The 27,249-nt window shown below is 39.8% G+C and overlaps 1 protein-coding gene across 1 annotated transcript in view; it reads right to left on the bottom strand.

The window, feature by feature from the left end:
- Positions 1 to 1,084: 1,084 nt before the first annotated feature.
- gabbr2 (gamma-aminobutyric acid (GABA) B receptor, 2) overlaps positions 1,085 to 27,249 on the bottom strand; it is a 186,915-nt gene continuing 160,750 nt past the window's right edge. The window contains exons 14-19 of the mRNA XM_028460785.1: positions 16,016 to 16,126; positions 13,924 to 14,148; positions 13,507 to 13,689; positions 12,503 to 12,632; positions 8,009 to 8,126; positions 1,085 to 3,891 (exon numbers count right to left, since the gene is read on the bottom strand). Of these exons, the coding sequence (XP_028316586.1) occupies positions 3,726 to 3,891; positions 8,009 to 8,126; positions 12,503 to 12,632; positions 13,507 to 13,689; positions 13,924 to 14,148; positions 16,016 to 16,126 (933 nt within the window). The 3' untranslated portion in view covers positions 1,085 to 3,725. The remainder of the gene's footprint in view (positions 3,892 to 8,008; positions 8,127 to 12,502; positions 12,633 to 13,506; positions 13,690 to 13,923; positions 14,149 to 16,015; positions 16,127 to 27,249) is intronic.

The raw sequence follows: 27,249 nt of genomic DNA, 5'->3' as shown, positions 1-27,249 counted from the left end.
ATGTAAAAAAAAAAAAAAAAGTGAATGTAACCATGTCGGAAATAAACTGAATAAATAAATAAATAAATAAATTCTTATCTCAGGAAATTTTTTTTTTTTTTTTTTTCATTTTTATGCCTTACTATAGCATTATCTCTGATTTTGGGTGTTTTGGTTTTTTCTAATTTTTCTATTCAAAGATATTGATACTATTAAAACACTAAAAATCTCTTGATTAAAATGACAGATGCTGTTATGTTGGCAATATTAACAGACCAAGTTTGTTGACATTTTTCTGCCTCACAACCTCTGATTCTGCTGGTCAGGCATGTGCAGTTCTAGAGGACAGAACAGATGAATGACACTGATGCCAATGCAAACATACAAAGGTAGTGTGAGGAACTCACTAATCTCTTTCATCTGGTGTACCGCTGGGCTTCCTCCTACAATTCAATTATTTATTCCCCTCCACACACAAGACGTTTCATTACAAATTCTTTCTCAGAAAAAGAGAAAACTTGAAATGTGATGTGAGAGAAAAGCTTCCTGTTTGTATAGTATTGTTTGTTTGCATGTGTTTATGTTAGTATTGCAACCTTACCTGAAATAAGTTGTTTATCACTTCATTAAACTTGGAAGTGGGATAACTGAGCAGCCAATGGACTCCTCAAATGTTGGATGTGTTAGAAAATACTGTATTACTTTTGCCCTTTTACCATAATGGCTTCCTACACCAAGCAAACAACAAAGTAATTAGGCACTTTTCAGACAAAGCGTTCTCTAAATGATGTATAATAAATGATGTATTATATATGATCTTTTGATGGATCTTGTATTTAAAATTCACTACAGGAACCATTTAAAAGGTCAAAAGAGCAATGGAAAATGCAAACAATCAGGATGAGGCCATTTATTTCACAAAATGATGAGCCCTTGACCTACCACTATTGCATTTTGATGTATTTTTCACTCACGTTAAAAGAAGAAATCAAATAATAATTCTAAACGTTAAAACCAGAGAGTTAAAAAAAATGCTTGATCTTTATTTAGATGGACTAGGAAAGTAATTTTTTTAATGCGTGGAGTGATTCCCCAAGACTGATTGTTTGCTACCTCATTCACTTTATTGCCCTTGATGAATATCTGCTAATCCTGTAGTTGAAGTTGAGTTTGTTCAACAAACTGGATTTGAGCTGTGTGAATTCATCAACAGATTTAAGGGAACTGAATTCAATGATTGAAGTAAAATCCATGTGTAACCAAAATTGCAGGTGAGAGGACGAACCTATCGAGTGGATTTGTCACAACAGTTGCAAAGACAGAGGTAACTGTGAGTTATACATTGTATATCATGCCATCTTGAGAAAGCCAAATACCAAATATTCCATACATGGACACCATCATCAGGGTATCAGCAAATTGTACACAATCACATATAATGTAATATATAAAATGTGTGGTTGGATTTTCTTTCCTCTGAAGGAAGAACCAACCCTCTGATAATGTCCCTCACTCACTTGTGGAGTGATCTCGGTTTTCTGGTTTAGCAAAGGTGACGGAGTAGCAGTGACTTCTGGGAGATCTGTGCTCAGGTTTCCTTGCTCCTGTGCTTTAGCAGGGGCCGGAGTGGGAGTATCTCTCTTTGGGAGTCACTGATATGTTCCATTGCAGGTGAATCCTCTGCTAGTTCGTCTTCAGCTCCAGTTTTGTATAATCTATTGGAATTTCCTTTGAAGACCAACAGAAAGGGTTTGTGTTGATGACATAGGGTACCTCTCTTCCAGATGAACGGGGCTTAAACAGAGTATTCCCAAACTTTCCCATTCACCCAAACAAAGCATTTCAAAATAAACAACACCTTGTACGACTTACACGTGTGTGACCAATGTTGTAGTTTGCTGGATGTGTGCAGTCATCACCCCACTCATGTTCTAAGGGTCCTGCAGGCTACAATGTAAGACAACAGGCACAGCGCTCAACACACACCTTAAAAACTAAAAACCAAGACACCAATGGTGAAACAGAATGCTAAGAACAAACCTTCACACACCTCATAAAAAAACCCTTCCCTCTTATTTTGTCATGGAGCTCCTGCCGCATGAAGAGAAATGTACAAAAAGTGACAACACTCTCAGTGACTGTTGTGCTCCCATACAGCCTATATGGGTTCATGGTTCGACTACCTTTCCACAGCACTTGAGCAATGATCCCAGTTGCTAACGTGTTTTTGATGAGAGTCACGGCAATTTGTGGAATAAAGCCTTGTGTCACTATGACATCAGTGATGGCATTATCTTTGTACTGGGAGCTACAGTCAATTTAGGCTTTTTCCACAACACGCCTACAGTTCCCAAGTCTTTACTACCACACGTGGAAATTCAAGTCAACCAGGTAATCCAAGCTAGCTATGGAGCTGGTGGACCTACATCCTCTCCACCATCACCTCTTGACTTTTATCTGGTTTGTTTATGGAGTCCAGTGCTTCGTTTTCCACTGACACCCCTATTGCCCTTAACTATGCTGGTTCGCTGTGAGGGCTAAATCAGACGGCCACATTAACAGTCAATGCAGACCATAGGCTGGAGATCAATATGACCAGGCCTGTCACAAGCTCCTTGTCCGAAAAGCACCAGAATCCAACATTGCCCTCCTGCTTTTTTGCAACTATCAGCTGCGTGTGTGCATTCCATGGCGTGGAACACGGAGACGGCTGTGGAACACTCTTGTGGTGCAGTCTGCTCGCTCATACGGACCCTCTGAAACCTTTGGAAACGCGAAGTTTCAATAGTCTGTATTGCATGCTCATCTGTTATTGTTTTCAGCAGGTTGTAAACATTAAAAAAAGGATAGTTTGCAAAGTCTGAAGTGAACTTTTGATTATAACCTGTTTCAAATTGATGCCATGTGCCTCTAGTCTGGTTATACAAGAGTGGGCTCATTATTGTATCTCTATTTGATTCTTGTAGCCCACAAGCTAATATATTCACAGTTACAGACACAGATTTGTACCTCTGTCTTACAAATATCTAATTTGAAGAATTCTATGTTTGGTTAGCTTTGCCTGAACTTCTTTTTAATGCCATCTCTATGCTCCCTGCCTAGAATCCACGTATTTGTCAAGTCACAGCGTTTACAAAGTTTACAGTACATCAATGTCAGAAATGACGATATTTACATGTCTGCACAAGTTTAGGAGGGGGACTGGCTGCAAATAAGACATTTTCCTTTGTGTTTGGTCCAGTAACTGAAGCACTCAAGTCAGACGACAAGCTCACAAAGCGGCGAGAACAAACATTAAACATAAAAGAGCAGTAACAGACCATCCCCTGTGAAGCAGATAAGGCTCCAACGTCAGATTAGGACTGTTCCACCTGTGCTCTGCTGTTGGGGTGTTGCCGTACTTGTGCATTTGTGTGTTTTTGTTGTATATCTGTGTTAGACCGTGCATATGTATATATATGCCGAGGCAGGGACAAGTTGGTTGGCCGAGGGGTGTTAATCATGGGAGTCTTTTTTGGGATTAAGCAGTATCCACTTTCCCCTCCTTCCCCGTTATCAGTTCCTGTTAACAACTGTGGTGCAGAGGTGTCGAGAGTGAAACTTTATTCCCCTTCTCACTCTTTTTCTCATCTTGCTTAATCTGAGACAAAATACGCACATACGCTGATTATATCAGTCCATTTGTTGGAGACAAAAGAACCCAGTGTGTCTCTTCTGCAAAGAGCCAGGTGGGGGAGTCATGAAGCTCACAGGCCGGAGACCATTACCCGGTAGGAAGGGGGCATGTGTCTGTGCCTTGGGCTTGAACCAGGGCTGCCGTTAGGGCTGGTGCAACTGGCATCCACCCCTCCTATGGAGGGTAAATAGGCATGATGCAGGATGGGAAGTTGCAAAGACAGTCGACGCTGTATGCTGCAGATTGAAAGGAAGAGGGATAGCGTTAGAAATGACATCACAACGCTCCAAATAGTCATTGTTACATTGCTTTTTATGAACTGCCATTTAAATATTACACTCTAATCTTTAATATGAAACATTTATGGTACGTTCACTCTAAATGTCTTTTGGGCGTCAAAATCATGCCTCACACCCCTAGTTTGGACGCTTGTGCTCATTGAATCAGTAACTCTTGTCACCAGCGTCTTAGACCGGCATCGGCGCTCACATCCTCTACCTGGACACCAACTACAGGCGCTCTATTCCAGCAGAAGAGCCTGTCCATCTGTCTCCGGTTAGTGTTATTTGTTCATTATTCTGAATACGTCACGGTTGGAGAAAGCCCCTGATTGGTCGACGCGCCGCAAAAGTTCAGCAATCCCAACTCCAGCGTTGGACGCGTTGGAGCTTGAAATCTCAAAACGCGCAGCATCCGCCACATGTGAAGCTTTAAAACTCGCCGTACAGGAGGCGTGGGACGCGCAGCGGGACCTCTCGATGCTCCTAGATATATATTCCCCATGTAAACCTGACACTGTTGACGCTTTGGACACGTTTGGTGTGAACGTGCCATGAGGTTCATCAACTGTTTTATAAGTAAAAAAATAGACAAAATATGGCATGGATTAATACCAAGTCTCTACGCTTTGTTAGTATTTGTTGATAAATTATATGACACTTTTTTGGGTGATGTTAAGGCTAATACATTTTATTTAAATATACAAGTGCGGCCCATACCCCGAGCAGTCCAGTTTTTTTTAAAGGCCTGTCTGTTTTTCGGTGCAGCCTTATGCTGGATACTCATTTGTGAGATAATCCCTGTTCCCTATTTTATCCAATTTTATAAGATAAATAAATTAATGAGGCTAAATAAAAATAAACAAGTAAACATGTCTTAATTTGGTTGAAGTAAAAATAACACATGACTACGTGAGAAAAGTACTGAAAACAGATCAGCAGTAACAGCAGAGTGAACAGCTGCAGAAGCTGTGTTGCCAGGTTGGGTTTAGTGTTTCCAAAGGAGGAGGTGTAGGCTACATTTTGGTGGAGTTTTGACAGTGTGTGGGTAGAGTTAGCTGTACTATTTGCATCATGTGTAAGGTACTTAAAACACTGACATATTGTTGAATGAAAAAAAAAAAAAAAGCAGTAGACAGAGAGAGAAAACAGAAGCTGCTCAGTCATGGAGTTTATTTAGATCTCAGTTGATCAGTTGAAAGTGTTTGAAATCCTAAATGAGCCCTATTGATAGCTCTAGTAGCACAGGCTACATTCATGAACTAACTCCAATAAGCTCTCGTAAAAAGATTAATGTGCGCTGATGTATGAAGATGTTTCTTCTGCGGCTTAAGGTATCTGTCTGAAAACAGCTGCTGGTTTAGGTAAATTTGTGTCGAAAATAACAGTTTCATATGTAAAAAGAAAAGTATTAAATACTGAAACAATATTAATTTTGGGGATCAATATCTAAAGCAAAGCAGATAATAATATCACTTGTGACTGTAACTGAGATGTATGAAACCCAACAGGAACAGTTAATTGTTTAAAAACATACATTAGATGTAATTTTTATATACAATGTGACTGTTAATTATGTTTGACTTGTATTACGTGATGGATTTAGTTTTTCTGTATTTTTGTTGAGTAAAATAAATGTCCTACTTCTTGGTTTTATCAAAATGGCCACCCTCGTCAATACCAAGACAGTTTTGTCCGGGAAATGCAGTACGGTACACACAGGTGCGTACTGAATGGTTTTCAAATATTAGGAAAATACAGCCTCTGCTTACGCTATATATGTTATTGTGTCGTGTCATGACCAACATAAATTAAAGTCCAGAGCTCGAAAAACTTGGAAGTCCCAAATTGGACAAAAGCAAGCACATTAATAAGAAAATATGTGAGAAAATACTGTATATTTATGTTCTGTTTTTAGGAAATGAATTATAAAGGCCACCAGCTTATACTGTTCACACTGTTGTGTAATTAAGTGTTATTTTTACATACACACACCTGTATTTTTTCAATCACTGTTTGTAGTCTTTTATTTATTAGAGAGCCTTTGTCATATTGAAGAACTTGCTCTTGTTAATTTTTCATATGTATGTTTTTTTTGTTTCATCAAATTTTATATAAACAGCTGATGTATACAGAAATTCATAATAAACAACAAATATATACAGTATTTTGTATTTATTCCTCATCTATACCAGGAATGTACTAAAACAAAACATTTACTGTACTTAGTGTCTCACAATCTATGAGAATGTTACTATATTTTCATGTCAGAGCAGTTTGTTTAAAGCAGGCAGTTCACTCATTGCAGTTTTGTTATACAGTGACAAAATAGTTATTATCCAATGGAAAAAGAACTAACTTTCGCACTCAACAATGTGCTTTCAGTACTTTTCCTAACATTTGGTACTTGCAAATGTTAACAGTTGGTGGCAACAGCTTAATGAGGTTTTTCTCTTGGTCACACTTGGCAAAGATCTGATCATGAGAAAGCTTCAGTACAATTCTTTTTTGGTGTATTTCTGCACTCAGAAGCTGTTTGTAGGCCAAAGACAAAATGTTAAATATTTTTAAATGTGTATGTTAGAACAGTAGCTATGACCTTGAAATGATAAACCGAAAGACATCCCATTCCCAGCTAGTGTAAAAATATGATTGTTTTTTTCTGTTCTAAATATAGTCTTCTCCTGTGTAGTCTTTAGCGCTTTCCTTCACAGCTTCACTTCTCCAAAGCTGAGAGGAACGGTGAACTGGAAGCTTAGAGAGATCAGCGGACAAAAAGAACATTTTATGCTTCCGCCTGGTGTGACAGTTCGCACCCTACATCGCCGGAGCCAGTGCTGCTGCCAGTCGTTTGCAAGAAAATTACATAACCAAATGTCAGTTATGTAAAAATTAAGATGAAGCAATACAAAGCAAGTGGGAGACCTGGAAAAAAAAAAACATCAAATGAGGTAAAATCCCCACACAACAGATCTGACCTGGCCCATTATCATAACCTGCTCTACTTAGAAGTCACATTTACATGTGAAGGAATTTTCAAATGATGGTAATTTATGCCACTTTAAACAATGATTGACATAGTTTGTGAATTTAATTCTATACCTTATATAGTCACAATTCTACTTTAACTGTGTTTTTTCTCATCTCCAGGTCCCTCTTCATCTCTCTTCCCTCCATATTATCAAACATTCATGTAGCATGGGAATAGCTCTAAGTGTTACCTTACTTGTGTTCTCCTCCCTGTCTATTTTCAGAGCTGCTTCCAATGCAAGCTGTAAATCACTGGTTACATAATCTTCTGTGCGTCGCTACCTCCCTCCTTCTCTCCGTTGATTTATTTATGTCCTTGTTTTCAATCTAAACATCTTTGTCTCTGAATCCAGCTCCTTAGCGTTGCACCATCTTCTTATATCCATCCCTCTCACCATTCTTAATTCTCCTTTTGGTTCTGGTTCAAATAAGTGCGAGAGGGAAAAGTTCTCAATGATGCATGAAGTGTCCCCCTTCTCATTGATGAAGTCAACATCGCTCAGCTTTGCAGCCTTATGAATAATAACTGAACCTAGTCCTGCATTTGTCACGGCTGTTTTGAGTCTCTTCTGTTTCAAGATGAAACAACAAATCAATCCGCTGCTCATCTGTGTGTGTGTGCCCACTGCACGCGCACACACACACACACACACACACACACACACACACACACACACACACACACACACACACACACACACACACACACACACACACACACACACACACACACACACACACACACACACACACACACACACACACACACACACACACACACACACACACACACACACACACACACACACACACACACACGTGTTTTTAACTGTAAGTAAGCTGCACTAGGTCGGAGAACACACGTGCTTGTATAAACGTCAGAGAAAAAGGTACAGGGCTGGATGATGTTTTCATCAGAGCGACTGCCTGCGAGCTGGTGGTGGCGCTACATGTGACGTATCATCTGATGAGAAAGATGACATCAGGGTGGGAGGGAGTGGGGGGATACGGGGGAAGAGGTGCTGTGAGAAATTGGAAAACTCACTGTTCAGGTGAGTTGATATCCTCCAGGGGACCTCTGTTTATTCTGGATGGATCCATCGAGCCCCACTGCGCCTGTGGTTTCTGCTCCAGGTGGTTCTTCAGTATCGACTTCTCTCCATCTGCACAGAAACACATGTTAACACCTTTTAAAACTTGGATAGCCTGAAAAAGCTTAAATTAGTGATTTTTCTCTCTGTTTCTCTCTGCACATGCCTTGGGATATTGGAAACAAATTAAGAGGCAATTTCAGCACACATTAAATGTACACATCTGAAACAACCAAAGTGATCAAACTGAATATTGATTTTCAGCTATAATTCACATTAACATTTACTGCTTTCAAAAATAAAACACATCGAGCAAAGATTATCAATCATCGTCCAGACCTGATAAACCTCTGATAAACAGTATTCACTGGGTTACTCACTGTGTTACTATGTTGCATTACACAGCACCATTAATAACATATCCACATGGATTTTAAAATCATAAATGTAAAAAACAAAAAAGTATTTAAAAGTCCACTTGAAAAAAAGTGGATTTGGAAAATGTCAAAACAAAAACAAGCTTAAAAATGCACTCAATTACAAAATACAGCAATCTTCTGATGTCGCAGCTTTAAACCAAAAACGATGGTACTCTAACAGGTAAAAGTAGCTCAGTCAAAACATTACTCAGGTGAAAACAGTGAAGTATTTGCATATAAAAATACTTACATATTGTAAGTAATTAAAACAGCTCGAACATCATTTTATCATCATAAATCCAATTTATAAAACACTGACGCAGAATCTGTTACATGTTTATAATAGTACAACTGGATACATGTTTCACTAACTATCATAATGTAATAACAAATCAACCAAATAATTCACATTGTGAACAAAAAGCTGTTCAATAGGCTCAACATCTTACAAATAAAAGCAAAAAGTCTGATTCACGAACCAATACAACTGTTTTAAATATGAAAATACATCCAACCAACAATCTATTATCATCACAAAAAACACATTTCCGTTAGTTGCAGTAAGATATAAGCACCACAAAGTATATTTAACAAAAAAATAAACAATAAATGATACAAGGTTGTATAACATTTTGTTTAGCTAACCAGACTTTATCTTGACAGCATTAAATTGTGGTTTTTATGATAAGATTTACTATTTTGATTATAAATTTGTCAAAATCCTTAAACATGGGCCTTCTCAGGGCCCATCTCTGTTAAAGTGATTGTCCAAACAATCATGCTATTGCATGTGACCTGCCAAAGTAAAAGAGAGGCCATTTTTACTAAGAAAAACAAAACGTATTAAAGGTGTTGGCAGTAGGACTGAATAGACACATACAAGGATCAACTGAAGCTTTTTCTGTATCAGAAATAGAGCAGCAAAAAAAACAAAAGAACAAACATGAGCTGTCATGTGAGAAAAGTAACAAGGGCATAAATAGAATAGTAGTACAGTAAAAAGTACAACACTTGCCTTTAAGATGCAAAGTAGAGTGAAAGTGATAAAATATCTTATATACAAAGCATTATGGGTTTACAATGTTTGTTCAAACAATGGTTCATCCCAAATTTTGAGCTTTAACAATCCATCTGCTGTTTTCCCTTATTCTCATAGTCTTGAAACTTCCTGAATGTGTGTGTGTTTTTTTTTTTAAAAACAACCTCCAAATACAGCATTTAGTAGATGTTACCATCCTCAATCATTTACTGTCAGCCAAAAAGTCTTCCACACATATGATTAGAGCAGTCTGGACTGAAATGGTCCTGGAAGTTCACCCTCTCCTGCTTGTGTTCTCCAGCATCTCCATATGATTGGGGAAAGTAACTTTTGCTTCTCTCTGTTTATGAGTGTAATTGGTGTTGACACATCATTCTTGTGACGGCCTCTCAGCAGCACTCTTAGACAGACGACTACAGTTAGGAGCCAGTGAGGATGATGATGAGGAGGATTGCTAAGCATTACAGAGGTGGCTAGGAGTTCATACGCTGTGGAATTCTTTTAAAACAGAGACACGGCATGGGGAAAATAAGCTTTAGATTGATGTGTGTGAGAAGAATTACCCCTGTTGTCACCTTTTTTCCTCAAATATTATTTTCCCTGAAATTTGTCCTTTTATCCACCTTTCTACACCTGTGCTCAGGCCAAAATACACTACAGTCGGTAATACTGGTGAAACGTGTTTAAAGAAAAGAATTAAAGGCGCGTAAAAGTACATCTCTACAGGTAAGCGGGAGCATCAAATGTCCCAAGGATTAATCTCATGTATGAATGAAATACATGGGGAAAACAATGTAGATTTTGCATAGCATGGCAGGAATTGAAGCCTGTTTTACAGTATGTACACCAAACATAAAAAGAATAATATATATATATTTTTTAAATGTCATAAAATGGCTGATTTCAAAATAAATTGATAAAAACTTTATTTCTTAGACATTACATTTAATGAATGACCTAATACATTTTCACGCACTTTATAAAACTTGTATAAATCACTGAATCATATGAATAATCAATAGTCACAGAATTTGACTGATAACAATGATAATAATCCTGTCCGAACATTGTAATAATATGTACACATTTATATCAAACTGTTTGAGATTTTCAGTTTTAACATTATCTTTTCATCCCCAAATATAAAACCAAAAAATCATTGATTCCCACCTCAACAAATTACATTCTGTGTGTGTGTGTGTGTGTGTGTGTGTGTGTGTGTGTGTGTGTGTGTGTGTGTGTGTGTGTGTGTGTGTGTGTGTGCGCGCACAGACAGGAGGCAGAGCTACAGAGCAGGAAAAGGACACACGGCTCTGTGCATGCGCTCATTAACTAGCCTTCCATCATTACGTAACTTTGAACTTTCATACATGAGAAGCTTCTCCAACAATTCCAACATGCCCAGCGCCCCAAACTGCAAAGTGCAGCTGCTCTGCTTTTTTTTTTTTTTAAACCCTCTCCAAACTCAGACAGATCCCATAGAGCAGGGGTGTCAAACTCATGTTATGTCAGGGGCCAAATAAGGAGCAGTTTGATATTAAGAGGGCCACAGATTTTATGCGGGAAAACAACTAATTTTAACATTACTGTGCCCTAGTTTGTATTTCTACACACACAGTTTACAAAATATGTAAGAAACCGACAATATCCAAGCAACAAGTGACAAATCAGTCCCGACAGGGTCTTCACTTTAAATTTCCTAGATGTTGTGAGCAATTTCTATTTATTCAAGGGAGAGATTATGTCACAAATTGAGGAAAATTTAAGAATTATGAGTTTTTTCATTAAAAACAAGTGCCAGCATGAAATATAAGCACCGTGAAAACTGTGAGCCCCTGCAAATGTGTTGAATGTTGAGTGACTGCTCAGGTAAGACACATCCTTAGTTGTTCCTTAAAAAAAAAGGCAAAATAGAGGACCTGCGCAGAGGAAAGAGGACATTTGGTGCATATTTGCATATTTCCACTGTCCAGAGTGTAACCAGCGTATGGAAACTGGGATAGACACTGGCACAGCCTCACAACCCATTAACGTTAATAAGCCTTAAAGGTGCAGTCTGCAACTCTTATAAAAGTGACTTTTTAAAATATTTGCTAAAGCTGTCACTATGTAAGGACAGCTTTACATCAAACTAGTAGTTTGTGTGAAAAAAACAGGCTCATTGAGTCCCCTCTGCTGCTCCTGCAGCCTTTGCTCACAGGCCCCGCCCCTTTCCCGGGGCTGTAGCGCCATCTTTTTACAGTGTATGGTCTGGAGGAGTAGAAGATGTAGATGAATTAGCGACTTTTCTGCTTGAAAGGTAATTACTGCTACTTGATATACATTATGTTTGATTTGTAATTGTTACACTAGAACTCTGTAGTGCATGTGTTTTTCATGTGCGCACAGCAGCCTCTGTGTGGCTGCTGTAAGTGACACTGTGTTGTTGCTGCTGCTGCTGAGGTGTGTGCACATTGAGAGAGAGAGAGAAGCGCTGCAGTAATATGCTTTTAACAGAGCATGTTATATTACTATGATGTTGCTGTCTGGCTAATGTTAGCTCCTTTGAGGGAGGCAGGGCAAGAGAGCAGCGAGGAGGGAGGGGGAGAGAGGGATCTGAGAGTCGCGGACTACACCTTTAAGCTTTGTGTGTGTGTGACCACATACGCATTTACAACGGTTCCCAACTGTAATTTTAACAGATTAAACAGAAAATGCTAGCTGGCTATTGCCAACTCATTCTGAATCAGAGGTGTCTCCTTTTTAAAGGTTTATGGTATTTTTTTTAAAAATCTATTCTAGCATCCAAATATAAACTGTGCAAAGGCAGGCATTTTTAGTAGCGCCAAAAAATAATGAGTAAGACACCCTGAACTCTACTGTACTGCATTGATGCATTAAGTGTGCAGTTAGGAAATGCATGAAAGACAGAAAACTAAACTGTGGATGATCAAAAGATAAAACGGCCATATGGTGACATGGGTGAAGAAAGAATGAGGGCACTTTCTCACCTTTGCCATCTGTGAAGTTACGTATGCTCAGGATGTTGTTAGCATCTGGGTAGTGGTTCTGTTTAATGTAGGGAGTTTTCTCTGGGGTGTCCTGAAGCTGCATGGTCACCTCTTCCAGCTCTTTGTCCAGCTTGGTTTTGACAGAAAAACATTTCCTGTCAGCACGTGGGCTTGTTATAATGAAACATGGCTCTTTTGCAAGCATAGGACAAGACCATGTTAAGCAATATGAAAATGATATAACTTATTCCTCAACCCAATAATACAGTATCTGAATCTCCTTGGCTTTGGTTCTGCCATGGTTAGACTGGGACAAAAAATCTGCCCTGGTTATTAAGTCAGTGATGCTCAACATGTGGCTCTTTATGTCTTAATTTGAATTATTATTCCCCCAGAAAACCTAAACCTTTGCCCATTGAATACCAATTGTTTAATTTTTTCCCTACATTTTGCCTCTTTTTGTTCCACATTTTTCTCTCTTTTCACTATTGTTTGCCACATTTTACCCATTCAAGCTACTCTTTGCCATTACATACCACCTGGTTCCTCTTTATTTGCCCATTTTTTGGCCACTCTTGACTGTTTTCTTGCCATATTTTTGCCACTTTTGCATCACTGTTGGCCACCTATTACAATGTCTGCTTCCACTTGCTCGTCAAAAAAACCAAAAAACAAAAACGTAACGGACCGGCCCGCCGGTACGATGCCCGGTATGCCAGATGACCAGTCCACTCCTGGGTTCTGCTATGTCATTTTGGACAGAAAATTTTATTTGATTATTTGCAAATTAATTTTGTTGCTGTTGACTTGCTAACAGCTACTTTTGCTAACACCACTCAAACTGAGAAGCTTTACTACCAGTAAGATAAATAATGCAAATACCAACTTTGCTCTGTAAAGTTTTCATTCAATTCACAATGTAACTAATATAAATAACTAATAACGCAATTGTAAATAGTCAAAATTATGATCATGTTATTGTCGAAGTAGCCCTTGGATCAGACCTCTGTTATCCTCATGCGCAGGCGATGGTTGTCAGTTTGAAGCCCGTCCAGGCGGGAAGTGTTGGCCTGGTTGACGCTGGTGACAGAAGTGGAGGTCTTTGAATCTTCTTTTTTCTGGTTCTGTGTGAACTTCATCCGACGGTTCTGTGTGGCTGCATCTGGGTTTGTTCTCATGGTGATGAACTGGAGAAACGGTATTTGGGGAATTAGTCACACACAGCTGCACTCAGGCATAAAATACCCAAAAATAAAGTGAACATGACTGCTTACGCAGCACATTTTCCTTGTGGGATTTAGTGAAGCAGGTGTGCAAATATTTTTGCGATAATTAAGCACTCAACTTTAAATCAAAGCCTAGTCATCCCACAGGGCTGACACACGTCAACACCCTAACACACACACACTGCTTCAACATACCTTGGGAACAAAGACCAGACAGAGCGTGATGGTGCTACAAAAGATGATCACCAGTGCTACAATACAGAACTGGACATTGGGTTGGTCCCTGGTAAGGAAGGACACTGCAGCACCGATGATGCACATGATGCCCACATTGTAGACGCTCATTCCAATGTATTTGCTGTCATTGAGAGCTGGAATGCTCACATTCCTTGTTTCCCAAGCCAGGAAGCAGCCGAATAACTGTGAGGTTAAAAAAAAAAGGAAAAGACACATTAAAGCTATAGGTCCCATATAGCAGATTAGACGTGCAAGCTTGAACTAAGGTTTGGCAACCTTGCCTAAGATCTGTTAGCATTTTGCTTAACAAATACCTTATTTAGTGACAACATTGACCAAACATTTCATGAATCAGGTAAAATGATTGATGGTTGATTTAAGTACAAAATTGAGCCAACAATTGTTCTACCTGCTGAAAATCTCTCACAATCATCTGCAAATGCTGCAAAGTAATTTAATTCCACTTAGTTTTAAGAAACACTTAAGGGGAAAACACAAAAACTTCATTATAGAGTAAAGAAAAAAATAATGAAATAGCAGCCAGTTTCTTACTTGTAAACTCTTCAGTGAGAGTGAGCAGTTTGTTTGGGGGGGAACATTAGTGTTGCAGCAGCAGGAGCCGCAGTAGCAGCCTGCTAAATAATTCACTGTGCACTGTGTAAAGAGGTCTGCCTGCATATTCAAAGACTAAATGAGGGTAAGAGGAATGACGTGCACCAGAATTAAGAGCAATCATCAAAGCTTTGTGCCCCTCAGGTGCGTGAGCACAAGGACACGACAGGTACGAGTGAAATGTGCGTGTAAAATTCGTATGTAAGCCAGAGTGGGCGCACTACTAGAAATAACCCAATGCCTATAAACCATTTTTGTCAGCTCTGCTTCTTTGTCTCCAACAAACTTTTAGTCTTTTGTTTTTGCCACCTGCCCCATGTGTTCATGTTTTCAATCAATCTGACTTTAACCTTCACTGTCCTCTGGGGAATTTACTTCACCCAGATACATCTTGGAAATAAAATCAGTAAATTTGTCAATTTCATTAATTTAACTAACTAGTACAGTGCCCGTCATAAGTATGTATTCATATAGTGAGGGCTTAAGTAGAGTTGTCAGTTGTGGCCAAATGAGTATGTGTTTGAAGGTTGGATGTACAAAGAGGTGTACATACTCTGTAGTGTTATTAAGGGGTATATTTGAAAGTAAAATGGCGTTTGCGATTTCCCTGGTGTAATTCTATGGGACATGCGCATGATGAATTGATAAGTAAAGTTTGCACCAATGTTTGCTTGACTTAAGCAAATGGATAATAAATGTCATCCCCTGTCCTTAGACCCTCAAGGAAAAACTCAAAAAACCCAGTGGGAAAATTAATTACACACAAACATGTCATGCACATCCAAGGTGCGCATTAGGTTATAATCACGTGGTGAAAATATCAGCGTTTATAATGCTGTGTTCGTGGAGAAATGTGCATGTGTCGCTGTTCGCTTTGTGCACAGCCGCTGCCACTGCCTGCCAATAACTTCCGGGAACTATTTGAGTTTATTTTGAACTTTCGGTGTTGCAACTCTCTCTCTCTGAACGTGTGCATGGGGCATGTACATCAAAGTTAAAAACCACGTGGTGAAAATATCAGCATTTATAATGCCGTGTTCGCGGAGAAATGTGCATTTTTACACGGACTTTGCGAGCATGTACAGAGCCAGAGAATATTCGGACGCCCCTCCCACCTCTTATGTCTGGTCTCTAACCCCGTGTTCAAAATAAAATTGAAATAAATGTTTTAACAAAGTTAGCTTCGCTTAACAGTTAAAATCACTAAATATTTGTATCTTTATATAAAACTAAGGCACAAGAATTAAATTTTATGACCAACCGTATTTTGATGTCTAGGTTTTAAGAGCTTTGAAATAGACACAACTGAATGTGTGAACATTGCAGAGACATTTATGATGCCATAAAGGGTCTGCACATACACACTCTGAGGCTTTTGTTTTATTTAGTGAACAGTGAAAGTGGGATGTGTGTGTGACGATGTAGTCCATCTCCTCACCATCAGTAGCCCCTTGTAGGCATAGACAATGCCCAGCCAAATGGTCATGTGGGTGTTCTCACAGTGCTCCAAGAAGGGACGGATGGAGATGTCTCGTCCTTCAGGGTCCGCCTGAGGAACAAACAGACAGAAGGAGATTCCAATCAAGTGTATAACTTTTTTTTTTTTTTACTTTTACAGTTCCTACCACTAAAGCAAGGACATTAATGAAGCAACTCCAGTATCATTAGCCTCTAAGACGCATTGCTCTTGTGAGACCATGAATTGTTCCCACATTATTTGTCTCTTTGCAGGTGCTTGACATTCAGAGATGAGAGGACCGTGCAGTGCAGACTGTCTACTGGATGAAGAGCGTATGTGAACAGATATCCAGGTGTGTAATCATACTACTTCCCCTCATTGCCACTGGGCCTCTTCAAACTCAGCTGAAGGTAAATTAATTTACAATGTTAATGGGCACATCTAATCAAGCTTATTAATTAATGGGACTTGTGACTCCCTTTCGTTTTGGTTTCTCAGTCTGTGTCACACTCTCTCCATTACACCTCTGTCTCTTCTTATTATAAGCTTTCTTTTCACATCCACTCTTCTTCTACCACCGCTCATGACACAGGTGACTAGTGGGGGCAAATCAGCCCTTGTGATGGTTATAAATACGCAGAATTACGTCACAGCCTACATTTTCCTACAATCTCGGCTCAGCAGAGCCCAAAATAAATCCTTTAATCAGAGCTTTAGCTGTATCTGTAAGCAAACCATCTAAAGCCATACCTATATTTCAACTGTGAGACACCTAGAGTAAGACTTGTGACAGCTTGACATGTGTGTATGTGTGTCTTCAGGCTCATTTACATTAAAACATTGGGGATTTCTCAGCAGATGAAATGTACACGTGTATGCAGATATCTTTATATTGTCTGTGTGCTCCTAATGCGCAAGGCTGAGCAACGCACTCTCACAAAGTAGACACACACACACACACACACGCCTGCAGCAGCTGCAGAACACACTCCTTCACAATGCAATAACTAAAGGGTAGTTTCGTAACCCCCGGTTCTATGAGTAATATTAGTGAGATGTCTCACTATGGGATGTCGCCTCTGCTATATTTTTCAGAATACCTATTTCACTTTGCCAATCCTGATTTGCCGATGAAGAACATCAGTTTGATGGGAGAACCTCCCACCTAGTCAGGGCAGTCTGGTGAGACATCTCACTCATATTACTAATAGAACCAGGGTTACAAAAGTAACCTATAGTTTTATTTCATAATATTTCATGAGATGTCTCACTATAGGATATGGAAACTCCCGTAGTGCAGACATAATTACTGAGCATCACCAGCCCAGGGGGCAGGAATCTGCTTACATCAGGACAATAAGACCGCCCATGCCACACATGGGGCGGATACGTCCAACATGTAAAAGCAGACAAACGTGAGGGGTGAAACCCCCCCCCCCCCGCAACACAGATGTCCTGGACAGACACTCCCCTGAACAAGGCCCAGGATGTGGCAAGTCCCCGAGTCGAGTGTGCACGCTTACCCATAGGCGGCTGCAGACCCACCCAGTGTGACAGGCGTTCTTTAGAAACAGGCTTCCCCTTACGGGGGTTGGCCCAGGAGACAAACAGCTGATTGGTCCTCCTGAGGCCCCTTGTCCTATCCATGTAAGTGCGGATCACACGGACAGGACAACAAATGAGGCCGCTGGAGCTGGAGCTCCGTGGCTCATATACCGTGGTATATGAGCTGGAGCTGGGCCGAACACCGCGGTGTGGGCCCAGGAGGGAGACCAATGTGCACAGGAGCCTAGAGGGCGTCGAGGGCCGTGGTCTGGGACGGCAGCTATGGTGAGCTGGGGTCTGCGAGCTAGCAGCGGGGCTATCACGGTAGTGAGAGGCCGCTGAAGGAGGAGATAGGTAAGAGCTGTTTAACCTTACTTTCCGACCAGGTGTGGTCTAAAAAGCTAAGCGTCAGCCCTGCCAGCGTTCGGCAGCTGGAAAAAAGAAAATCCCACCTGCGAACAGTTAAACTGGTCAGTGCTAAAAAATGCGAAGTAGCTGAGAGGAGAAGAGGTTTGACAATGACGCGCACCTGTCTGTCCCCTCCTTCTATATGAAGTGGGAGGTTCTCCCATCGAACTGATGCGCTTCACCTGCCAATCAGGAATGGCAAAGTGAAATAGGTATTCTGAGTAATGTAGCAAAGGCGACATCCCATAGTGAGACATCTCACAAAATATTATGAAATAAAACAAATGCTACATATTTTCACTTTTTAGCTATGGTTAGCATTTTTTTGTTTTTTTTATCTCAGATCAAAAGTTCTTCAATTTTGTGGTTCAAGGAGATGATTCACACAACACAACAAGAAACACAAAGTGGCCCATACCAAAGAACATCATTTACATCTCCAGCCTTAATTCACACATCTCAGCCTTACATTTCTTTGTATCTTGCAATTCTAATTTTCATATTCTGGGTTGCACACAGTTGGATTACACCCACTTCCATATCTTGCAAATATTTCAGTTACCCTAGATACATAGACAACGTAACAAGCTGAATCCCTCACAATTCATTAGTGGGGACAACTCCCCCCCTTTCTTCAGATCCTTCATGTTACAAAACAGAAACACATTAAATAACGAGAACCCCCTCATAGGCAGTGAGTTCACAGTCTTTGTCAAAGCCGTCTTGAAACTCCATTTGAGAATTCATGTAAGACTCTTGTGGTTCATGTCACTCATATCTGGAAATATTCTGCGACTTCAGGTGCGGCGTCTTGTTACTTGTATCTGATGGATTGAAAGAACTGGGTTCTCACTTTAGAAGACGTCAAGAAGGTGGAAAAAGAAAAGTGGGCCAGGAAATGACGCACAGGCTTTTTTCCATCCAAAAAACAAGGAACCACAACTAAAAGTAAGTAAGAAACATTGAAAGTTGACTTTTTAAACAGAAGATTGTCAGATTAAGGCCACAGAACCGTGACAAAGACGTGCAGTCGCAAAATGAGATGCACAATTTCTTGGTTCATTCATTTTTGGAACCTTTTAGAAATAGACAAACATTCACATGGGAAATTTATATACTCCATTTAAACTACAATATGTGTTTTTGAAATGTGGGAGGAAACCAGAGTACCCGGAGAAACTTGAGGGCTTGAACCCAGGACCTTCTTAATGGGAGAGAGACATGTAAACAACTAGACTTCACTATTTCATTTCATTATTACATACTTTGAGATTCAGTGACAGATGATGTCCATTCAAACTTTTAAGCAATATAGAGATTAATTCAATGGTATATTTAGAGTGGGAATTTTTTGATAATTGTTGTTATAAAAAAAGATAAAAAAACATTGATCTGACTTTACATACCATGTACTAAATTTCTATAACGATTTCCATTTACAGGTGATCATTATTAGTGTATAATTGGTATATTATGTATCCACAGTATGTTTCTTAAAACACAGAGAACATGTTTTCTTGTTAACCAGTTTGCCTCGCCATCTGCGTCCTTTTTCTTCCTTTGTATCTGCCTATGTTTTTACTTTGTCAATTTCCTATTCCAACAACAACAACAACAACAACAAAGTTCTTTCTCACTCCTTACAAATCATTCTGTTTATTCATTATGAGAGATGCTTTCCGCACCACTGCTCTTTGCATAGTCACGGCCGTATGAAATTGTGTTACACTAACAATTCAATGATAAGACAAAATGAGATGTAATGCTTATTAGGCTTGAGTCTTTATCGCAGCAAAGCAGAAAAAAAGCTCTTTTTAGAGGAAAGCTGTCCGGGGAGTTGCTAGGCAACAGGGCGGCCCCAAAGTAGTAGTGATGGTGGTAAAAGTGTGGGTTACTGTTATTCTTCACTACATTAGCCATCTAACGGGATCAGTCGGAGAGGGAAGCAGTTGGGCACAGCGGTGGCAGATGTCAAAGGAGAGATTGCTTCAGATGAGCTGATGAATGGTGGGGGCGAAAGGAAGATGGAGAAAAGACAGGGGTAATTTTGTGTAGAAAGAAGATTGATGAGTGAAATGACATAATATTTTTCAGATTAATTGAAAAATGAAGTACATTTCCTCAAAGCAGAAAAACACATCAGGAGGAGAATTTAAAGGAAAACACGAAAGATGGCAAGAGAGAGACATGTGAGAGAGGTGAAATAGCCTGACAAATGAATACTAATTATCTTTACATCACCTGTGTCTATTTCAGGTGTGTCACATTTATAATAACACCTTTGAAATAGAAGTCCTTTATTAAACGTATTGCTTTATTCATCATGGTGAGTCACATATTTTCAAGTCTTTCTCAAGTAATGTTTAACCCAACTGTGGCAATCAGACTCCTGCTGGCATGCAAGGAAAGTAAATGCAACAGAATGTATTTAGTAACCTTCTTGTAGGTGAAAAATGGCAATCACATCTACTGGGGCATGTGTTGTCATATGGATCTGTATGATGGTCTCTGGCCTATCAGAGAGCAGATGGCAATTGACCAACAAGTGAGGCAGACGATGGAGGGCTCACTCATCATCACCTGCAACTTCCTCACACCGAGAGTGTGTGTGTGTGTGTGTGTGTGTGCCATTGTGTTCTTAGAGCTTGTGTAACCAGGCACATGTAAATCGACTACAGCAGTCCCTCGTTTATCAGGGGGCGAAATCCGCGAAGTAGTCAGCTTTATTTTTTACAACTATTATATATGTTTTAAGGCTGTAAAACTCCTCACCACACACTTTATACACTTTTCTCAGACAGGAGTTAACATTTCTCTCTTGTTTAAACACTCAAATTTCAACCCTTCGAAGATTTTAAAACATAAAACATACAGCACTTCAGAGTCACACTGCTAGCGATCAGACATTGATGCCGAACGCATTCAGAGTCTTTGTTGACGATGACGTCATGTCAACACGGACACCGGTCTGTTCACCCATTCAACCATGGAGTAGAAGCTGTGTGTGACCACCTAGAGCTGTATGACACGGCCTTTATAACCGGGACCGGACTAGGAAGGATTTGGTGTGGAGGAGAATCAGCGAGGAGGTGGTAGTAGCAGGTAAAACTTCTCTCTGTAGCACTGAGCTAGGATAGCATTAGCCGCTAATCACACCGGCTTTTTTTTACTGGTGGTTTATGTTTGTAAGAGGAGAAAAAGGAGCGCAGATCCTCGCTTCAGCAGGCAGTGAAACTCACCGAGTTGGATGTGTCGCTGGTGGGTGAACACAGCATTAGCCAATCAGGACGCAGAACACAATGCGTGTTCATACGCTGTAAAAAATGCATCAAAAATTGCACTGGAAAAAAATTTGAAAAACACAGGCCGCGAAAGGTGAACCGCGATATAGCGAGGGACTACTGTACTGTATAGTGAATTGAGAATGTGCATGTGTGTTGATTAGCAGGGACGGGGCAGAGCCACTCTATCAAATATTCTTCCAGTGACAAACACCAGAGTTCATCATTTCCACACAATGGAGGAGAGAATATATATTTGAATATTTGATATTGCTGAAAATCGCTGAGAAATATTCCTCCTATTTAGTGCTGCATCACAAATTAAAGTAGTTATTCAGTCGATAGGATCATATAATTAAGTTATAAAAAAAAAATCATTATTATTGTTACTATTTCATGGCATTTATTTCTTAGAAAGTATAGTTTCATAGATGAATAACACAGTAAGACTAATACATTCTACTGTTAAATTAATTTAATATGTTTAGCCAAAAGCCTGTAGAAAATCAGTATAGTAACAACAGTAAAAAAGCACCAAAAAAGTCCGCCATTGAATCGGGATAGTTAAATATAGATGTTATGTTTCACTTATTGTTTCTTACATCAATGTCTTAATACAAAAACCTCATGCAGAAAGTTTTCTCATCATCAATCACAAAAGTGAAGAAATAATTAACTGCTGCTGGTTATCAGTTTTACCCAATAGGGGTATTTTACTGGGTTTATTAGTTAGTATGTCACTTAACTGTATGTCTGTTAAGGTTCTCAGTGAAAAGTAAAGCCAAATAAAGCTACAGTATCTCCAATTTATGAAGATGTGTTAAACTGTTACAGCACAGATTGGCACTGAAAATGCTGAGACGCACTTTTTATACGTCACCTACCTTAAGCAGATTAACAAACCTTTCCCTAATCACCCTGTTTTTCACACTTGTGTGTGGTGTGTGTGTGTGTGTGTGTGTGTGTGTGATAACTGCAAAAGCATCACTGGCTGGATGAGGCTCACAGCAGCCACATCATATGACAACTTTCAATGACGCATCAAATACCACCTGACAAGGTCTGGAAGGTATAAATAAAATCCCTGAGGAGCACGGAGTCAGGATGCTTACACAATTGTGTGCACTTACTGGGAAAGAACATTACACTTAATAAATACTTTTAGTTTGATAGCAGAGTCTCACCTACTCATAGTTCTCGGTGATGATGATTTTAAATGAACACAAAGTCAGGTGATGGAGCTGTCATGTAGCTACATCCTGAAAAAGAATTTCACACAGGCATCTCTAGCTCTGCTAAACCTGTGGGATATGTGATCATTTCCATGTTGTAAAAATCCACTAAAAATCATCAATATTTCCTTTCTCTTAAGCAATGGCTTCTCAGCAGGCTCATGAGCAACATCCTGTGATGTATAGCTTTTCTAACACTTTTCTTTAAAGAACAAGAATTGGCTTTGTCTGCATCTTGTACAAAAATTCCTTGCTCATCCTCCTCATAAAAATGTGTCAATGAACAGTGACCATTTAGTATCAGGTCTGCCTATCCATCACCATTTGACACAAGACTGTCAAACTCAGGTTTTCAGCTCTACCACATTAAAGGTGCAGTCCACGACTCTCAGATCCCTCTCTCCCCCTCCTCCCCGCTGCTCTCTTGCTCTGCCCCCAAACTTTCCAAAGTCCCTCCCTCAGAGGAGCTAACAAGCTAACGTTAGTCCAACAGCAACATCGCATAACATGCACTGTTAAAATCACATTACTGCAGCGCTTCTCTCTCTCAATGTGCACACACCACAGCAGCAACAACACAGTGTCACTTACAGCAGCCACACAGAGGATGCTGCACGCATATGAACAACACATGCGCTACAGAGTTCTAGTCTAACAATTACTTATCAAACATAATGTAAATCAAGCAGCAGTAATTATCTTTCAAGCAGAAAAGTTGGTAATTCCATATTCTACTCTTCCAGACCATACACTGTAAAAAAGACGCCGTTGGAGCCTCTGGAAAGGGGCGGAGACTGCGAGCAACAGCTGTCAGACAGTCCATCAAACATAATCCTGACTCTGATTGGTTCTTTTTGCTCGGTCTTGGTGCTTTCTGGCAATTTGCCAAAGGCTGCAGGAGCAGCAGGGGGGACTCAATGAGCCTGTTTTTTTCACACAAACTAATTTGACGTAAAGCTGTCCTTACATAGTGACAGCTTTAGCAAATATGACAAAAAGTGACTTTTATAAGAGTTGCAGACTGCACCTTTAAGTTTGATTGCACGTATTGTGCCAGTTATATCCCAGCTATTAGCAGATGAAATAAAAGGCGATCACTGATTGGTGTTAAACAGGCATGTGGGAGGAGTGGCTATAGGAGAGAGAAAGCGAGAGGAAGTGTCCTGTTGTTGTGCCTCCAGCTGGAGATGACCTACATGCAGAGGGGCAATGGTGGCAGGGAAGCTAGTTGCCACAACCACTAGCCATGTGGGGCTCAGGCCACTCCACTTCAGTATGTGTGTGTATATATGTCACCATCCAAGTGAACACATATTTGTATCTGGGTGAAAAACTTGTGCGTGCATGTGTGCGTTTTTACTTTAGCGTCCTGGTAACACCAGATGGGCAGCTTGGTAAGTTCCACCCCACTACACCTATACTGATTTTATTCTGCCTCATGTGAGAAAGACTGAGAACTATATATTGTCAGAACTTTAGGAAAAAACACATTTTAATACAATATTGTAAACTACTGTAAAATGTAACATCTCATTGCGTCACTCACCATTACTCAATGCAATCGATGTTAAACTGTTGATCTAGTTTTCCGTCTCACATCGAAGCTTCCTCATTAATAAAGATAAAATGATCTCTTTAGTTGAACATGTCTGTTTGCATTTAAATATCTCTGCTGCTGCTCTCTTGATTCCTCAGGCGTCAATCCCCTTTTCTTCCCATATTCATACAAGCCTGAAATCCCATTTGAGGAGTAATCCCTCTGATAGAACCACGGCCCGACGACCTTCCAAACACCACAGGGCTGGAAATTGGTAATGAAAGGATAAAGATTGAAAAAAAAAATCCCTTCGTCTCTGTTTTTGGCCTGTTTGAAAGAATAAGTGGTGGAGCAGTGTTTTGACAAATGACTGACATCTGTTGGTCAGATTAGTGACTGACCAGCCAATGCTCACATACACAGAAGCTTCCTTTTCTTTTACTAAATCAATAGCTGCTTCATCACATCGTCAGTTTTACCTGTTTTTCTTCTTGTAACTTGTATAGGATTTTATATTTTATAATCTGCCAAGTCTACACTAGTCAATTAAGCTTTGTGCGTTTGTCAGCTCTGACAGCATTTGAATGTTCAAAAGCAAAAAAGTCTGTAAGCCCACCGAGACAACAGGAGTTGTCCTGTCATCGACGATCAGCGTCTGCCGCTCTGCAGAAGCTCCTGTCAGCTCCAAATTAACTTTGAGTTTGATATGTTTTGAGCAATGTTTTTTGCAGTTTTAATCAGACTTGTTATTCTCTCAGTACTTTGTATGAGGATTGGTGGGAAGAAGACACAAGCACACTCAATAAATGAAGTAAAGAAACAGGCAAGAAGTGAATTAGAGGAAGAAAGTTTGGATAAATCAGTCGAAATATTTCTATATCTCAGTAGCAATCTTTTACATATATATATACACGCATACTTTTTTTCCACCAGAATTTTCAAACAAGAAATTCCTGATGCACATCTGCTACATGTTTATAGTTCTATATACTGTATAGTACAACTGAATAACACCGTCTGATTTTTTTAACTACTATAACATTTAGGTTTATTTTGACCACATCAACATCAACCAAATCACATTATTAGTTATTCACAGAATGAACAACGACATGTTTAAGCTGTTGATTGTTTTTTCATGTAAAGCACATTGAGTTGCCTTGTGTATGAAATGCGCTATACAAATAAATGTGCCTTGCCTTGCCTTGCCTTGTTTAGCTAACCATACTTTATATTGCCAGCATTAAATTATTGTTTTTGGGTTCCAAAACCTGGAACATGGGCCTAAAATATGACCATGGATGCTCAGGCAGAATATCTTCACCTTCTTACGGTCAGTGTCTGCCAAAGCAATCATCCAAACAACCACATCATGGGACGTGACCTGCCTCTCTCTGATTTGATCTTGCATTTACGATCCTGACATATTCAAACCAGTGTTGGGAACGTTACTTTAAAAAAGTATTTAGTTATAGTTACTCACTACTTGATCCAAAAAGTAACTGAGTTAGTAATTGAATTACTCTATAATAAAAGTAACTCATTACCAAGGAAAGTAACTATTTGCGTTACTGTTAAAAAAAAAAAGTTGCTATATGTCAAAGAATTCAGAATTTTTAGATGCGTGTGTCGTTGTGAGGTGCTTCATTAAATTAGAGTTGCTTACAACGGATGTCGGTCAAGTCTTCACTCCTGGATATAATGAACACTTCACATGCACGTTATTGCCTTTGACCACAATTAATTTAAAGTAGTGTTTGTATCGCCATCTTAAAAATGACAACTTTTCATCAGACTGCTCCACGCTCACCATCTCTGCTGCTTCATCAAATCTGTAGTGGTTGTGTGTGTGTGTGTGTGCTGTCACATGTGTAAAAACACTGGCTCTGATTGGCTACCATGAAACATGACGCCGCCTTAGCCAATCATAGGCACTCACCTTGTTTTTAACCCAACTCCTCACTACAGCTGCGTATGAAGCCAGGGGTGCTTTCAGATAACAGTTTATTCAATCAGCGCATGTAACGCACCGCATTTAACGTTCAGTAACATTAACGGTGTTGTAGCGGCGTAAAAAGTAATTTGTTAGATTACCCCATTACTGAAAAAAAAAAACGCCGTTACCTAACGCCATTATTTTAAACGCCGTTATTCCAAACACTGATTAAAAGGTATGTTAAAATTGGGAGGATCAACAGAAAGAACTAAGCTGACATGATGGAACAAAGGCATCTATAAATATGTAGTGCAGTACAAAGTACAATATCTGTCCACCACTGAACATGACACATTGAAAAGGAGACACAGAGCTAAAGTACATACATATATATTTCAAAATGAATCATACAACAAAGCGTGATCACACACATTTTGAAAATGTATAATTTAAAGATAAAAACAATATCATAGCCAAAGCCATTTGATAGAAACTAGTAGATAAGTGCCAACAAACTGTGTTTACTCATGAGTTCTCAAAATAACAACAGATGAACACACCAAGGTGCGCGCGCACACACACACACCCCCCCACGCACACACACACACGCGCACACACACACGCACACACGCACACACACACACACACACACACACACACACACGTCGGTGCAGTTCCCAAGGCTCCAGCAGGGAGCTGCCTTAACTGATTTATTAGGAGCTAAACGCGTCATTAACGTAAGCGGCTAACCCTGAACATGGGGCTCATTAGAATATGCAAATGCAGCGGTAGAGCTCAGCAGTCTGCTGGATTGTGAGCTAAGGATTTGTTATCATATGCTTGATTCAACTGTGGTTTCTTTTTTCACCACAACTTCCTCTCATAACACAAGCCCCCACACTGCCATGCTGCAGGTTGAGGTGGAGGCCTCTATTGCACATGAGGTGGATACATCATTACAGAAGTTAGCATAGCAACAGGGGATTGTGTGTCTTCCTTTGGAGGTGATGTGAAGTTGTAACAGCGGGGATATTGTTAATGTGTATCTGTATACTCCCCAGAGAACAAGGTTTCCATCTGATATGATTCACAGCTATGAACTTAAAGGTGATCCAGACCTTTGAAGGTGAGTCACACTGAACAGATTGAGAAGAGCACTCTTAACATCTTTGATCTTCCAGAAACTTAGGGAAGTATGCAGACTGCACCTGATTGATTTTACCAGAGTTGTCGTCTGGGAGTCAAGCTGATATCGTTATCAAGACAAGAGCTAC

Source organism: Gouania willdenowi, chromosome 11 (genome assembly GCF_900634775.1).
Source record: "Gouania willdenowi chromosome 11, fGouWil2.1, whole genome shotgun sequence".
NCBI lineage: Eukaryota > Metazoa > Chordata > Actinopteri > Blenniiformes > Gobiesocidae > Gouania > Gouania willdenowi.
This window is presented reverse-complemented; position numbering and strand designations above follow the sequence as displayed.